This window comes from Pipistrellus hanaki (genome assembly GCF_964339955.1).
Source record: "Pipistrellus hanaki genome assembly, chromosome: 16".
NCBI lineage: Eukaryota > Metazoa > Chordata > Mammalia > Chiroptera > Vespertilionidae > Pipistrellus > Pipistrellus hanaki.
This window is the reverse complement of record NC_140518.1, coordinates 27,174,093-27,191,826: the sequence shown is the minus strand read 5'-3', so window position 1 is coordinate 27,191,826 and position 17,734 is coordinate 27,174,093. Positions and strand designations below refer to the sequence as shown.

At 41.5% G+C, this 17,734-nt stretch overlaps 1 protein-coding gene across 3 annotated transcripts in view; it reads left to right on the top strand.

The window, feature by feature from the left end:
- MYO1D (myosin ID) overlaps nt 1-17,734 on the top strand; it is a 259,333-nt gene that overhangs the window by 181,622 nt on the left and 59,977 nt on the right. For all 3 annotated transcript variants that reach the window (XM_084862733.1, XM_084862732.1, XM_084862734.1), the window contains exon 21: nt 6,668-6,822. In XM_084862733.1, coding sequence (XP_084718859.1) covers nt 6,668-6,822 — 155 coding nt within the window. The remainder of the gene's footprint in view (nt 1-6,667; nt 6,823-17,734) is intronic.

The window sequence follows — 17,734 nt, the reverse complement described above, 5'->3', positions numbered from 1 at the left end:
AAAATAAATTTAAATTGGATAATATAAAAACGCAGTTCAATTAGTAAAACAATTAGCTTTGTACAGTAATAATCTAACTGTTAGGACCCAGTTATTTGGTAGTTTCATCTAAATCCGTGGTTGGGTGCGATTAGAATCACTTGGGGAGCTTTTACAAAGGACAGATGCCCAGCTGGATCCCAGGCCAAATAAATCAGAGCGCCCCCGGGGATTCTGTGACGCAGCCAGCGTTGATAGCCATTGGCTAAATCAACCGTAGGTGATAAATAGAACCTAAGTGGGGGGTATTGCGTGTCTTCTGAACCGTCCAGATAGAGATGGCGAGGCTCAGGCACTAAATTTTGCTTGCGCCTTCTAGAGGAGCACCCCATTGGGCCATTTGTCTTGCTTCGTGTGTCCTTGAGATGAATCTGGTGTCCTGTCCCCCAGGCCCACAGCAGTAAACGCGAAGGTGTAATTAAAAGGGAGTCAGCTTCTCACGGGCAGACATATTGATAGCTGCAATATATGAAAACATAAAATACGGAGCGACTCAGAGGAGACTTAGCTCAATTCCACTGGATGGCTTGGTATTAAAAATCGTTGAGGTGATTTCTTGAGCTATTTCCTCAGAGCCGTATTTCTGGAATTAAAGTTCAACTTTGCGTGAAATCCCTTAACTCCAGGTTGCAAGAAGACAAACCCATGAAATCAAACTGCCAGGTGTTTTTGGAGAGAGACCTCCAGGAGGCCTGCCTGTCTGTGATGATTTTTTTTTTCCCCCAAAAAAATAAGACAATTCACCATTGGGCTGATACTCATGAACCGGTAGGGTCTAACCACCTTTTTCGTAAGGAATTTGACAAATTTAATCTAAAATTGAAGAAAACAAACTTGCATGCCACAAATCAGGTACTTGCAACAAAGGGCAAAAAAAATTTTTTCAACGGAAAGACCCATTAGGAAAGCAACTTAATTAGGTTGGTATTTTAAGAGAGAGAGAGAAAAGGATATTTAAAATGGATTAATATGAAATGCAATTCAATTAGTAAAACAATTAGCTTTGTAAAATCTTAACTTGACTGTTAGGACCCAGCATTTGAATTAAGGAAGAGGCCAGGGCAGGCCCTGCGTCCTCTCCAAAGGAGTTTATATGTGGTTTTGTGAAGTGCGTCGTTCGTCTGTGGTGAGAACGTTATCTAGGTTGTAAAGGTCCTGCTTGGTGGTGCCCTTAATCCCTGTCAGGATGTAGAATATTCAAAAGAAGTGGAAGTTCAGTGTGGAAAAATTATTTATTCGGTGCAGTTAGGATGGCTTAGCTTTGGAAACTTGTTAAAAGAGCTTTACCAGGTTGCTTTCATGCAGCTGTTAAAATCGAGAGTTGAAAGCCCTTGTCGATCAAAGTTGTAAACTTAGCCCTTTAGTCATTTGATTACAATTACTTTCATTGACCTGAATAATATCGATCAATAGTACTAGTCTCCTAACGAGGTGATTGTGTATAAAGTCAATATCCTGGCTTTCGGACAATTTTTTGGTGACTGCTCATGGCCCATATTTTGTGTAATAGGTTTTATTTCACTGTTGGTCTGTCATGTTGTTTTTGCCTTGGATTTTACTTTATTATTCCCATCCCAACTCTCTTTCTGGTATATCTTTGTAATTTTCATTTTTTATCTACTATGTCTTTTTGTTTTAGGTGCATCCATAACAGAGTATAGTTAGATTTTGCTTTTGACCTAATCTGTGAACCTTCTTTATCCAATAAAGCAATTGTATGCCATTTGCATTTATTATAGAAACTGATTATTTTTTTTCTTACATTTAATAATGTTATGCAAATGCTTTTAAATTATTCCATACTATTTCCTTTCTTTTTTTTGAGTTGCAATGTTGATGAAGTTTTTGTAAATACGCTTTTATTGATTTTAGAGAGAGAGGAAAGGAGAGGAAGAGAAACATCAATGAGAGAGAAACATTAATTGGCTGCCTCCTGCATGCCCCCTACTGGGGATAGAGTCTGCAACCCAAGCATGTGCCCTGAATGGGAGTTGAACTGATGATCTCTTGATGCATGGTCCACACTCAACCACTGAACCACACAGGCCAGGCAGTCAAGTTTCATTTATTTCCTTTTTACTAAAAATAAAGTTATACATTCTTTTTAATTTGATAATGGTTACTATTAAATGTTTAAACTGATCTCTCTTAATCAATACCAAGAATAAATCATATTTTCTCACATCCTCCTATGAATAATGACAGAATCAATGTTTTCTTCCTCTCTGCTTCCTATACCTTCCTACATTTTCAGACAGAATGAGCACCTTTTTAAAGAAGTGTTTAAACCTGAGTGTTATTTTCCTGTGCCTAGATACTTGAAGATTTCTTTCCCTTGGTTCTTAGAGCAGCTGGAAACTTTCTCTGGGCTAATTCTCCATGTGATTATCTGTTAATTTACTAGTGGTTGGGCTGGCACTTGTGACGCCTATCTAAAGACTCAAATCTTTGGCATTGAGAAATTTTATTCAACTCTTCTTTGATCTGCAGTATCTATTCTGTCACTTACTGCTTCCGTTGTATGGCCAATTTGTCATGTTTATGTTTCAGAATTATTTCACTTCCTCATATTGGTCTGTTTCACCCTCGTTTCATAGATGAGAATGCAAAATCGGGACTTTCTTTTCTCGTTCTCTCCGCTTTCTTGCACTTACTCCATGGCCAAGGATGGCATCTGCTCCGAATCCTAGAGTAGCCTCTTCCTTCCGAACGGCCCAGTTGTGTTCACTGGTGGATCTTCCTGACTGAGGAGGCTCTCAAAATTGAGGTCAAGGTTATCCTCAGAGACTCTCAAATCTTCAAGGCCAAAGAAGTAGTCTTGGATTTATCATAGCATGGAGAGCCCACAGATTGTGAGAAATAAGGCGACTAGTAGGTAAAAGCCTTGATAAGGAGTTTCACTTCTGTTCAGAGAATTATTTGCGTGTTCTGGCTGCTCAGAGATGACTGAGGAAGTGACCCCTTCCCTAGCCTATGTATTTCCACACAATACCTCCCCTTTCTATGGTACAAGTATGAAGTCTGCAGATACTGCTATAACATCCTCTTTTAGGTTTGAGTGTAAAAACCCATAAAGCAGAGGGGGTTTGCTTATTTATCTTTCTGTACCCTGAGTTGCTGCTATTTGATCCTCACCACATGTCTAAGGTAGACCAGGCATCTGGTGTGATCTTTATTTTGCAGAAAAGGGGAGAGGTACCCAGGAAGTTAAATGACTCATTCAGAATCACCTGGCTGAATTAGGGTTAACATCCAGGTTATGCCCAACTGGTGTGGCTCAGTGGTTGAGCGTTGACCTATGAACCAAGAGATCAGGGTTCGATTCCTAGTCAGGGACCATGCCCAGGTTACAGGCTTGATCCCCAGTAGGGGGGAGGGGGTATATAGGAGGCAGCCAATCAATGATTCTCATCTTTGATGTTTCTATCTCCCTCTCCCCTCCTCTCTCTGAAACCAATAAAAAAAAAATCTATAATAATAAAAGGGTAGTATACTCATTAGACCGGACGTCCTTCCCGACAAAGCCAGCCTGGGTCCCTGGTGCCTGCCTTCAGCCAGAGGAGGGAAGCCCGGGTCCTGGGTGCCTGAGGGAAGCTGGTGCCAACAGCCGGGGGGAAGGAAGGAAGTCCTACTCTTCACAAATTTTTGTGCATGTGGGTCTCTAGTTTAAAAAAAAAAAAATCCAGGTCATCCCTTACTCCACTGCTTTTCCGTACCTTATATCCTGTCTCCCAGAACAAAAGGAGGCATTCTAGATGCTGTTTGTCCTGCCTTGGCGGTGGCAGGGGCTTCATATTTCTTTATTTGTGTAGCAGAAGATACGAGGTGCTGTTTTTTCCTCTGGCCTGAGCACATGCATGAAGAATTCCCACGGACAGTGATATAAAGCCACCCAGACAGGCTGGCATAGGGAAGCCCACACTCGGAGGTGGGAGGATGGCTGGGACAGAGTCAGCAGCTCCTCCCTGCTGGCCCAGACAGCATCTCTCCCTGAACTGCTGACTGTCCTTGAACCCCTGCAGCTAATGCTCCTGGGACATGCTGACAGAGCTACTGCTGTTAGAATTCTCATTTTATTAAACTTTAATCAAGCTCTCTAGCAAAGTGCCACATAAATTCAATTTTGAATTTTGTATATGAAATAATCAAATGAGAATGAAGCATCACTGACATAAAATGTTTTTTAAAATGAAAATTATGCTTTTAATTTAATCACCTAAAAATCAGCTGGATATGATACATCTAAGTGGCAGAAAGATTGATTTATTCTCTTTCCAGTGGCCTCAGAAAGCCCAGGCTCTACATAGATTCGTGCACTGACTTCTAACTCCTTGAATATTTTCTCTTCTGTCCTTTAAACACTTACCCTGGCATTCTTTACGAGTAAAATCAATAAAATCAAATAAAATAAAAGCTCACCTCCTATGAAAATGTATTCACCTCGTGTTTAGGAATACTTATTTATACAGCTTATCAGCTAACCTCATTGAGCCTCAGTTTCCTTATCTATAAAGTGTGGGCTTGGAACTCAGTGGCCTTCCAAATGTGTGAACTGTTAGCGTTGTTTGATATTTGTCTCTTCCACTGGGTTAGAATCCCCCTAGAACAGGGGCTATACACCTTCAGCCTCTTAAGGTACCCCCACCCACCCCCCTCCTGGCTGCCTGGCCCTCTGCATTGCCCCCAGTAGGTACTCTGACAGTGCTGATTGCCACACAAAGCTGACAGCACCTGTGGCGGCCAGGAGGTGGCACTTTGGTATTTTCTGCAATTGAAGAACAAACACAGAATGAGAAATCACTCCAGGTTTTGCTTTGCTGACCAAAATAGAATATCTATGAGTCAAACACTCAGGGATCTATGTTTTTTGTACTTACATGTAATAAATAAGATTGGCTTTTGGTAGTGGTGACAGTATACAGGTTTATGGGTCTTGATACATGCATAGATTTGTGTAACAGCCACCACAATCAGGATGCAGAGTCATCCATCACCCCAAAACCCGTGTATCTGACTCCCCCGGTCCCGAACCCTGACAACCACTGATATGTTTTCTGTTTTCCATCCTTAGAGTTCTGTCTTCCAGACACTATCACTTAATCGGAGTCCTACAGGAACCTTGTGAGACTAGCTGCTTGGCTCAGCATAATGCCTTTGAAACAGATCCATGTTATTGATATAGATGATTTATATCATTAGTTCATCCCTTGTTACTGCTGAATAGCATTCCAATGTATAGATGAATCAATGAGCATTGTAAAGATGTATCAATAAACATCAAACAAAGATGTTTATCCATTCACCAATGGATGGACATTTCAATTGTTTCCAGTTTGGGGCGATTATGAATAGAGTTGCTACTAACATTCATGCCTAAGCTTCTGTGTGAACATAAGGTTTTATTTCTTTAGGATAAATGCCTAGGAGTGAGATTGCTGGGTCACATGGTAATTCTGTGTTTAAGTTTTTGAGGAACTGCTAAACTGGTTTCCCAGTGATGGTGCCATGTTACATTCCCACCAACACTGTATGAGAGTCCCAGCAGTCCTGGTCCCCACCAGCACTTGGTGTTGTCACCTTTCTGTTGTTGCTCTTTCGTTTTTGTTTTGTTTTCACTTGGGCCATTCTGATAGGTTGTGATGATGTCACATGATAGTTATAATTTACAGTTTCCTAATGGCTAGTGTGATGTTAGCGATGGTATTTTTGTAGATGTCATTGATCAGTCTAAGTCTTCTCCTAATCCAGTTTGCTGAGAGATTTTTTATCATGAATGAATGTTGACTTGTAACGTCCTTTTTATGCATCGATTGATAGGATCATGTGGCTTTCTTCTTTTTCCGTTACTATGATGTATTACATTGACTGATTTTTAAATACTGCATTAGCTTTGCATTTCTTAGATCAATGCCACATGGTCATGGGTTATTGTTTCTGTACATTATTGGATTTGATTTGCTAATATTTTATTGGCCATTCTTACATCCATGTTCATGAAGGATATTGGATATTAGCTTGTGGTTTTCTTGTTACTGCCTTTGTTTTTGGAACCAGAATAGTGCCTCATAGATGAATTAGAAAGCGTATGGAGAATTGGTCATATTCCTTCTTTAAATATTTGGTTGAATTCACCAATGAAAACATCTGAACTTGGAATTTTCTTTTTCAAAAGATCTTTAACTAAAAATTTAACTCCTTTAATAGATATAGCAGTATTCAGGTTATCTACTTCTTTTGGGGGAGTCTTGGTAGTTTGTGGTTTCAAAGAATTACTTGGTTCAGGAGGTCTGTAGTGATATCTATCCCCTCCTCCATTCTCATATTGGTAATTAGATCTTCTCCCTTTCATCCTTTCAGACCAGAGGTTTAGCAATTTTACTGATCCTTTGAAAGAATCAGCTTTGTTTTGTTGTTTTTTTTCCTATTGTTTTTCTGTTTTCAATTTTATTAACTTTCATTCTTTATTATTGCCTTCCATCTGCTTGTTCCATGAAACTTGACAAAAATTAAAGTCATCCGGGATGCTGACCAAAAAATGTATTATTAAATTACAAGGTGTATTTTTAAATGTATTCCTTTTTAGAAAGGAAAAAACCAACCTGATCGTTTTCCATGTGTCTCTCTGCAGCTGACTGGCCTGAGCGTCTCCAATGGGAAGGACCAGCTTGTGGTGTTCCACACGAAAGACAACAAGGACCTCATCGTCTGCCTCTTTAGCAAGCAGCCGACCCACGAGAACCGAATTGGAGAACTTGTTGGAGTCCTGGTGAATCATTTCAAGAGGTAACGTTGGATTTTTGTAACTATGACAAGTTTCAAACACGTAAACTCTTTAATCATGACTCTCACTGAACTCATGTGCCAATGTTAGTGTATTGATCTCTTTTCCTTCATAAAGACCACTTGAATCCCCTGTTTCCCAGAAGGCACAATGAGAGAATAGGAATGACCCTTACTTCTCCATCCTCCCGCTGTACCAACAACCAGAGGGTTCCCTATCGGTGATTTCATCACTGCCAATCCAAACGTAATGAAATCAAAAAAGATAGAAAAATGACTTTTTGTCACAGCTTCTCGCTTACCCCAAATACGATTAGGGGGTTTGTCTACTGTGGATATAAACCAATTAGAAGGTAGGTTTAGAGTGACATGTAGGTCCATGACAACTAAAGGAATTCCTGAGAGACACAGCAAACTCAACAGAAATGTGGCGTTGTGATGGGACATGGCATCTTCTAAGAACTTCGTAGTAAAATGTCGATGTATCTGGGGTACTTCTGGGAAGGGGTCGGGGGAGGGATGTGTGTGTGTGTTGTGACAATGATGTGAGAAATAGAAACAGAGAGCCGATCCTGAGGGTGGTGGGGACCAGTGAAAGGGTAAGCAGGGGAGTGGTGTTGTCTGGTTCTTTAGTGGAGTTGTTTTAGAGGTGTTTTACTTCCCAGAGGAGGCCATGGGGTATTTAGGGTGGGTGTTGCGCTGACTCCAAAGTCAGATGTTCTTCCCACGGTGGCAGTCTGTCTCTGTCTCCCCACCACCCTGAGGTCAGAAGGCCGCTCCTCAAAGCTCAGCGACAGAGGCATGAGCCCAACATCCCGTTACTTGTCCTCCTAAACGACCTTTCCTAAGTTGCCAGAAGGAACCGAGTATTCCTTATAAGGGTTGTTCATTCTTTAGGTTTAGACATGACTTCTTTGTCTAAACAAAGGCATATTTACAATCCGATGTCCACACGTCTGATTCTACTGTCTTAACTTTTGTTGGTAAATGTATGGAGTATAATTTTAGAAGTATGCTACAAAGACCGTTTCTTTTATGTCATCAAACCTTGTATTCTGGATCAAAGTAGATCTTTAAGTATCTTATACAGTTAAATGCTTCTTAATGCTATGATTAAAATAATATTTAATGATTATTTGGGGTGGAAATAAGAATCTAAATAAGGAAACATAAAAAAATAATAATTAACATATGGACCTTTGAAAAACTCCCTTTCATCTGCCAAATAGTTATAAAGCTAAGGGGAATGCTGAAGAGTTTAAGATGGAGAAGGCATTTCTACAATAAAATTTATAACTCAAATAAGTAGGCTTATGTTCCTCCTAATATTTAGTTATGGAAAAAGGTGGACAATTAAAGGGATTTTAATTTGGATGCTTGTACTAATAAATAGTTTTGCCTGGGAAATTGAAGTATTTTTGCTCAATCTGGATCTTGTTTAGCAAATCCCAACCCCTGTTACATGCCTCTACATGTTACATGTGAATCTGGTCCTTGCATCCATCATTGCTTCCTTTCCTCAGCATATGCATTCTCAGATGTGTTTCTAGTTGCATTCCCTCAAATCTTTACTACAGGGAGGGGCAAAAGCAGATTTACAGTTGTTCATTTGGAAAACAAAACAATAATTAATAAGTTATTAGCCCTAACTGGTTTGGCTCAGTGGATAGAAGGCCTGCGGACTGAAGGGTTCCAGGTTCGATTCCAGTCAAGGGCATGTACCTTGGTTTCGGGCACATCCCCAGTGAGGGGTGTGCAGGAGGCAGATGATTGATGTTTCTAACTCTATCCCTCTCCCTTCCTCTCAGTAAAAAATCAATAAAAATATTTTTAACCAAAAAAATGTTATTAAAAAACAATACAAGAAAAACTCTGTACTCACTACTGTTAATCTACCTTGTCCCACCCTGAATATGTAAGATTTTTTAATATCTTTAAATGTTATATGTGGAAGAAAGAAAAGGCTGTTGAGTTGTTTGATTTTTTTTATAGTTTTGTGCACAGGTAGGTTCCCTAGGCCTGGGTTGTGATCAGGTTCCCTGCCTCTCCGCCTCCTCCTTCCCTGGCTCCGTCAGTGCCCACCACCGCCACTGGTTGCTGCCACTGCCATGTTCCGCGCCACCCCTGGTGGTCAGTGCATGTCATAGCAAGTGATCCAACTCCCAACGGGATACTTTGCATTTTAGCCTTTTATATATATATAGGTTTTTGACCTATGAATTAAGAAGTCAAGTACCAGTAAGAGATCAAAACCCTTCTTCTTGCCCCCAGAAAATTCAGGTTTGGCATTTTGACTTAGGGTTAGAGTCATCAACTTACTATTAACTTCTTCTTGAGGAAAGGTTAACTTGATTTTTTTTCCTACTTTCCTTTATTGTCAACTATCATATCATTGGTTTGACTTCAAGAAACAGATTGTGTTTTACAAGTGTAAGGAGGTGGCACAGAATCATATTTATCTGTGGGTTAATTATGGAAATCTAAAAGTGAGATGGATTTAATTTCAGGTCAGTCCTTTATCTTTCAGGTAATTTTCTTAAAGTACACTCCGAGAATTTCTCTAGTTAGAAATTACGAGGAAAGGGCTCAAAATAAAACATGCTATGGAGAGACTAGATGTGAAAAGGAGTCACTGTCTTGAAAAATATAAAAGACAAGGATTAGGACATAAAGTCTATGAGCAATATTCCTGCCAAGTTTCAGAGAGAAGTAAAAAGTTTGGAAACGAGTTTAGACCAGCACAACACTATATCCAAAACAGGTAAAGATAATGCAAGAAAAGAAACTTGTAGTCCAATCTCATGTCAGTATAGAGATTATTTTTTTTTTAATCCTAAATAAAATGCCCAAAAATTGGATCTGAGAGTTTTTTTTAAAAGAATAATGTGTCACGACCAGTGAGGCTGTACTCTAAGAATATAAGGGTGGCTATCCATTAGAAAGGTGTATTAATCTATGCATATATAATAGTTCTCAAAAAAAGACAAAGAATGCTATTTGATAAAATTTAATACTTCTAATAAGTAAACACATTTAGGATTTGTTAATGAAGTTAAACAGGCTTCTTTACTGCAGTAATTCTCAAAGCCTTTGATATGCCTTTGTTTGTTTTAAATATAATAATAAGGGTATGTACTTGTGTGTGTATGTATACACACATATATTTATAGAGTGTGTGTGTGTTTCCCAAAAATACACATATGCACTTGAACAACTGATTCTATTACATTTTGAAAATGAAATGTATTTTAATAAACACTACCTTTATAATTATTAAAAGTACGTATACACGCATACACATTTTGGGACACACATTTTTTTGTGTATATTATACGCTATTTCTGGGAAAATATGCTGGAAATGGGTAACAATGTTTGTCTCTGCAGAGGGATTGGGGAGATGGGGTGCTGGGACAACGAGGTAGGAGGGAGATTTATTTATTTTTCACTCTAAGTGTTTTGCAGTAAATGTATGTTACTTATCGAAACGTCTTTTCATTTTAACAATAAACAAATGGCAGCTAGTTTTTCGGCATATCATTGATGGCTTTAAAGTCGCGGTTACTTTCCTTTCCTGTTTAGAAAAGCAGCAGAGAACAAAAGAGCTTTCTAGCTGAATGGTCCGTCGCATGGCATTCGAATACCTTGATATAAAGCCAAGTAAAGCCTCCCGGAATACCCCTGCTCTGTATGGTCCCATTGTGCACGGCACGCGGAGCCGAGTGGGTTTCCTTCCCGGGGAGGGGGGTCGGGCCAGCGGTTTGCCGGGCCAGCGTGCTTTGCAGAGATTCTGAAACGGCTGGCTTGTCTCTTGTATCGCCTCCCAGCAGTGACTACCTGCTGGGAATGAGCATTCCTGCCCACCAGCAACCAGATGGGCTGACACTGGCTGCCCTAAGGAGGGAGTCACCAGAAGCGCTGCGATCTTCGATCTTCGCTGTCAGAGGACTCATCTGCCTGCTGCAGCTGCCCAGGCATGTGCCTGTCTGGGTGCTGGTACCTCAGCACAGCCCCGGTCCCAGGCATTGGAACTTATTTTTCCTGTTCTGTGTCTGTGGAGGAAAGCCAGAAGTCAGTGCCATCTGCCTCTTGCTTTTTGTACGCAGTCTCCTAAATATCTGCTTAATTACAGGAGCGCCATTACTGAGTTTAACTGAACACTTGACCTGTTTCTCTGTTACATTTTGCTAATGTTCTTTTTAACTCACGGGTAGACGCAGATCAATCAATAAGCCAGCCATTGGTTGCAGCCAGGAGAATACAGAGGTCAGGGGAGAAGAGGCCTCCGGGCCGGTGGTGGAGGAAGCAGAGGAGGGAGGCACCTCCCAGAGGCCTCTGCTTCTGTCCTCCTCCCCCCTCCACCACCCCCAGCACCACTGCTCTCTCCGCCTTCCTGCCTCCGTCATGTGGGGCTCCTCTCCTCTGTCCCTGGCCCTGAACGCAGGTTTCCACAGCCCTCAATCTGTAGTCCCAAACTGCTCTCCTTGAATGCCAGCTTACTAATCATAGTTTGAATTCCAGCTGAAGATATAGAAGTAAAATAAGGATAGGCTGAAAATAATGTAGGCAACCAACAGTAGAGATTTGGTTCATTAGATTATGGTCCATCTCCTTAATGGGATATTTGGACCATTTAAAATTATAATTTTTTTTCTTTTTTAAAAAATATAGTATGTTTATTTCTTTCAGAGAGGAAGGGAGAAGGAGAGAAACATCAATGATGAGAGAGAATCATTGATCGGCTGCTTCCTACAAATCCCACACCCTGGATCAAGCCTAAAACCTGGGCATGTGCCCTGACCAGGAATCAAACTATGATCTTCTGGTTCATAGATCAATGCTCAACCACTGAGCCACACCGGCTGGGCTAAAACTGCAGTTATTGAAGGCATCTGGTTTATGGTGACAGCAGTTCACCCTCCTCTGTAGAGGTACACATGAAAACAGAGGAAGAAGGGCCACATTTTCGTGGAGATGGAAGCAGAAATGTTACTCGGGCAGAAGTCCCCTGAGAGGACGCCCCTCGCCTCTGCTCTCAGGTCGCCTCATCAGGCTGTCCCTACGCATCCCGGAGAGCGTAGCGTTCCCGCCCAGCACTCCCGCCCGCTGCCCTGCTTCCTTTCCCCACGTGGCTCTCAGCTCCGTCTGACCAGCACCTTCCCTGATGGTTTCTTTATCACATATGTTCCAACTAGAATATAAACCGCGTCTTAGCAAGGACTTCATTTCTGTTGTTCACTGTGGTCTCCATGGTGCTCAGGTCAGTGCCAGGCACTCAGAGAGCTCTCAGTGGACAATGGTAGAATACTGAAGCCAGCCCCTGGGGCCCACTGGCCATGGGATACTTCAGTCCTTCCCCACTGATAAGGTGCATCTTGCCCCCCAAAAGATAGCCCCCCTCAGTCCTCCTTCTGCATGAAAGAACTCTTTTACAGTTCTCTCCCCTTTATGAATGCCTCGTCTTGTGTTGATATAATACATCTAGGGACAGAAGTGAATTGGTATTTTAAGATATTAAATTGGCCCCTACAAGAGCTATAGACTTGAAGAGCCATGGGTATGTTGTATGCTAGGGGTTGCAGTTTTTCATTTTTTTTTTTTTTAACTAAAAAACTACAAATAATTCCAGACTCTCCTTGTTCTTAAGGAAGCAAGTTGTAGGTGCTTCTCAGATCAGCAGTTTCATAGTAAGCAAAAGGCTTCAAAACCACAACTGGAGGCTTTGCTCCTGAGCCAGCTCTCCAGGTTGAAAGCTGAGAAATGGATTCTAACTACAAAGCGGGGAACTGTAAGAAGAAACCCAGAAGAATCCACGCGCCTCTTTTGTGCAAGAACCCCGGGACCGAAGAGACATCTCCTTAGTTATGAGGCCTAGAAAGAAAAAAAAGTAGCAGCGAGAAAGGTGCAGGCTTTAGACTTAAAAGGAAAAGAAAATCCCATTTCTGAAAGGGACTATCACAGGAAATCCACATTGTAGAAGCTGTTTGCATACTGAATAAAATTTAAGGAAGCGTAGAAGAATACCGAAGATCACATGGACAGACCAGGATGAAAAGGGGCTGGTTGAGAAATAAAAATGTTCAATGATTTGCATAAAGATATTCAAGAATATAAATCAACCTTAAAGTGTGGAAATGGCACAGTTGGTATTACATAAAATAGAACTGATATGAAAGAGTTTAAGAATGTCTGTCGGGCCCATCCGCTGTGGCTCAGTGGTTGAGCATCAACCTATGAACCAGGAGATCACAGTTCAATTTCTGGTCAGGACACAAGCCTGTGTTGTGGATTTGATCCATAGTGTGGGGTGTGAGGAGTGAATGGGTTGAGTTTCAGAGAAAAGGTGGGTGGAGATTAGAAATTAGATAAGACTCAACAGATAAAAAGGCACAGAACCAAGTTTCTGTCCACTACCTCTGCTTGTCCCAGAAAGAACCATCACTCATTCTAAGCACTGTTGTTGTTTTTGTTGCTTAATCCTCACCTGAGGACATTTTCCGCTGATTTTGTTAGAGTGAGAAGGAGAGAGAAACATCGATATAAGAATGAAACATCTATCTGCTGCCTCCAGCACACAGGCATGCACCCTGACCGGGAATTGAACTGACAACCTTTCAATGCATGGGGCAGCTCCCTACCAACTGAGCCACACCAACCAGGGCCAAGGGAAATATTTTTTACCAAGTAACTTGTTTTATAGGAGCCATATTCTATTACTTTCTTATATACAATTTCTGCCAACCATTTGCTCTGTTTTGTAAACCTAAACATTCTTTTTTTTTTTTTTTTTTAATTGATTTCGAAGAGAAAGATAGAACATCAATGATGAGAGAGAACCATTGATTGGCTATCTCCTGCAACCTGGGCATGGGCCCTTGGCCAGAATCAAACCCAGTGCTTGCGGCTAACTCTAGGGTCTCTTTGAAACTGGTTTCTGATTTATCTGTTTGGATTCTTTCTTGGACTCTTTCCAACAGTCACTAGTGGGAGCTAAGTCATATTCACTGCTTTATGAGTGGACTGTGAATCCTTGGGAAATAAAGGCAACATTGTGATTAGATCAGTGATAGCCGTCCGTTCAGGAGAGCAGAACTCACGCCTGAGAGAGGAAGGAAAGGCATAAAACTAAACATCTGGGCTCCTGACAAACATTGATTGTTAGACCCCCCACCTTGTCTCTAGTCTAAGCACATGTCCTTTTTAAAAGAGAGTCGGTCACAAATCAGAGCCCATGTTCATCAGATCCAGAAAATCTGAATATCAATTCACAGAAGCACATTTCATAGGCACAGGGACTACTCCGCAAATCCTTCTCTCCAATTGAGGTCATTTTCTTATCCAGAGCAGCGTGAGGTGTTCTTGATATGCAGCACAAGGTTTTCTTTAGGGTTTTGTGCTCTTTAGAAAGCTTTTTCATCTTCCTGTTATGAAAGATGAGAGCTAGGAAGTCACAGTTGTCCTCGGAAGGCTTTGGCCGGTGACTTGAATGCATGTTCCTAAATGTGCCATCCTTTGTTGCTTCCACCTGGGTGGAGGCACAAGAAGATCAGGAGACCAAGGTTCCTTTAAATATAAATCCTCATAGTTTTAAACTATCCAGTTTGGCTCAGTAGATAGAGCATCAGCCTGTGGACTGAAGGGTCCCAGTTATTTTTTTAAAAAAACAAAAATACAGCCTTGCCATCTGTTAATAGCAAATAGGGCGGAGCAGCAAGCTTGTCAGTTCTGGGGTGTTCTTTGTCTTGCACATCGGGGAAGATAGATGCTTTGACATGCTTCCTCTCCTTCCACCTGACTCAACCCTGATCTCCCGAGCAGTGAGCTAAATTTATTGCAGTTTTGTTCCCGGATTCTATTAGTGGATTCCCTTTCGTAGGTAAAAAGGAACCAAATGGAGGCTTTTGTGGCTTTTGCGGTTCCTGTCCGCCTGGTTCCGCTCCCCTGCTGTTCTCACTGTCTCTCAGAGGAGGGCATTGATTGACCACAAACCAAAACCGAAAAGGCTCCCTTGATGTTAACCTTGCCTGTGGAAAAAGGAGCCTTCCTTGTAAAAAGCCTTGATTCCTTTTCCACTGCCCTGGGCTGACTGCCGCTGGAGGTCCTGGGAATTCTGGCGTCTGTAGGGGGAATTGTTTCCTGACCCTCCGTCTAGCTCTCATTTCTCTGAAGGGCGGTCATCCAGGCAAATACCAAAGTAAAGGAACAGGAATCCTTACAAGATAATGGAGGCGAATCCGAGTTAGTAGAAGCCCACCCCAGAGGGGATGGTGAGGGAAGGCCATGGCATAACGGAAAAGGGAGCTGCCCCCTGCCCCCCTCCCCAGCAGAGAACTCACTGAATTCCATGGGGCTAAAATGACAAGATTGGTGTCTACAAGTGACCCCAAAAGCCCCTCTCCTTGCTGAATTTTACCACGCCACATGTATATTTGATGTTATGTAACCAAACAAAACGTAGTATAAATGTCAAACTTACAGTAAAACCTTATTAATTTCTATTTTAGTCATTCAAATTTTTCATCAGTGAGTAAAAGGACACAGAAGAAGTTGGATGTTTGACTCTAGCTTGAGGCCCCTATCTAATGATTTTTTAATGGATTGAGCTGTGTGGCAAGGTCAGTCGAATGTGATGGTGGTGGATCCAACTGCAGGAGGTAGGAAGGACATACCTGGACCTCAAGGAGCCTCAGATTTGGAAAATGGTTAATTATCTCACTTTTACTGTAGAATATTTTCATCATGCAAATTGGGATATAATTTCTGGATTCTTTTTCCCATTCAAGTTAGTGCTTTAGATTTAATTAGATATCTACCTTTTTAGTGCTTTTATTAATAACTACTTTTAAGATCCTACAATGTGTCCATTTATTTACATAAATTATCTGCTTTAATCTTCAAAGTCACTCTACTGCAAAGTAGACATTCTCATGTCCATTTTGCAGGTGAAAAAACTGGGATGCAGAACCTATCAATGATTTTCCCCATCACATAACGAATCAGTGACAGTAGAATCAGATTCAAACTTAAGTTCTCTGGCTCCAAATCTCATGATCTCTGAAAGCCATGGTCTTTCTGTTAGGACTGGAAGCCTAAAAAATTAAACAGGGATCTACTTCTTGACGCTCAGAGGGGTTTAACTGTACCTCACCTGGGTGTGCCTTTGCTTTCATTTCCTCGACCCATAAAGTGAGCCCCAACTCCAAAGTACCAGGACTTCTGTACAAGCCAGATGCCAGGGAGACGGTGCTGAGCAAGACACTGTCCCCTGTTCCCATAAGAGTTTACAAATAGACAGTGAGAAGCAATTACAGTTGTGCTGAGAACCATGAAGGTGAACTGTGGAGTGCTGTGAATAAGAGGTTTGCTAAGGAAATTGCTAGGAAAAGCCTTGCAAAAAAGTACTGAGCCCGATTAAGAGAAGAATTTGTAGAAACACTGTCTGTGTTTGGGAGAAATAACATTGAATTTCTTTACTCAACAAACTCCAATTCAACCTAATTCAGTTAATTTAAGTAAGTTAGCTTTCCAAAATTTCTTCTTGTATGCATCAACATGAGTAGGCTTGGCCAATACTAACACATTTGTGGCTTCCTTTCTCTTTATTATTTTTTTTTTTTCGTGTGTGTGTGTGTGTGTGTGCTTCTTTTCTCTACTCTAAGTATCTTTCATGGAAAGTCCCTATTGAGATTGAGTATGCATGTACGTGAATGCTCTTCACTGATACTAGATGCCAAACAACAATGGAAAATTGTCTTTAAAGCACTGAGCAGAAAGTATTGTCAACCTATAATTCTTCACCCAGCCAAAGTGTCAATCAAATGTGACATTAAAAAAAAGTAATAAGCACTCTAGCTGGTTTGGCTCTGTGGCTAGAGCATCGGCCTGTAGACTGAAGGGTCCCAGGTTCGATTCTGGTCAAGGGCACATACCTCAGGTTCAGGCTGAATCCCTAGTAGGGGCCATGCAGGAGGCAGCTGATGGATGATGTCGCTCTCTCATCGGTGTTTCTATCTCTCCATCCCTCTCCCTTCCTCTCTCTCTACAAATCAGACAAACAGAGGCTTTTCATACACCTTTCCCAGGAAGTTTTCTGGGAATATATTCCTGCAGACTAAGGTAAAAGAAAGAGGAAGATATGAGAGCCAGGAGGCGATAGATATAAATCAGGAGGGAAATAAAATTTGTGACACAGACTTAGGGAGCAGTCAGTCCAGATCAGAGCAGGAAGATAGAGGGTTTCAATGAATGGTACCTGGGAAACTCGAGCAGTTTTATTCTATCCTTTAAAAACTAGTCCATGATAGAGAAAAGGTCATTGTTAAAATCCTGGAGGTGGAGGAGCACTCAAGAGAGAATATATTTAAGTAGTGAATAATAATTATATGGTTGCAGTAATAAAACACTGCTTTATTTCCGACTTCTGGCGTTAATCTTAGTCAAGGCATAGAAGCCTTACTCATGTTACAGAACACTGAGTTGATAATAATCAGTGTTGTTTCTCATGCCTCCTATGTTCCAGGCACAGTTCCAGGGGATGAGGATATGGGCCGGGCACAAAATAGCTCTCGGTGCTCACATTCTAGAAAGGAGGTGCCCAGTGACACATACTGTACATATAAGTAAGGTGATGGATGCCTAGAGTGCGATGGAGAAGATAAAATAGGATAACGTGATGGAGCGTAGAGGGCAGGAGGCTGTTCTGCTCACGTGGGAGACCCCTCAGAGGGAGTGACACTTCAGTTAGGATTCGAAGGTTGAGAAGAAGGAAAAGATCTGGGGTGTTTCCCAGCAGAGGAGTAAAAGACCCTGATACAGGAATTAGCTGTGACAGTCAAACAAGAGGGACTGGTCCAGCTGGAGCAGAGCGAATGAGGGGGAGGACTAGGAGAATGGAAGTGAGGGAATGGTCATTCAAG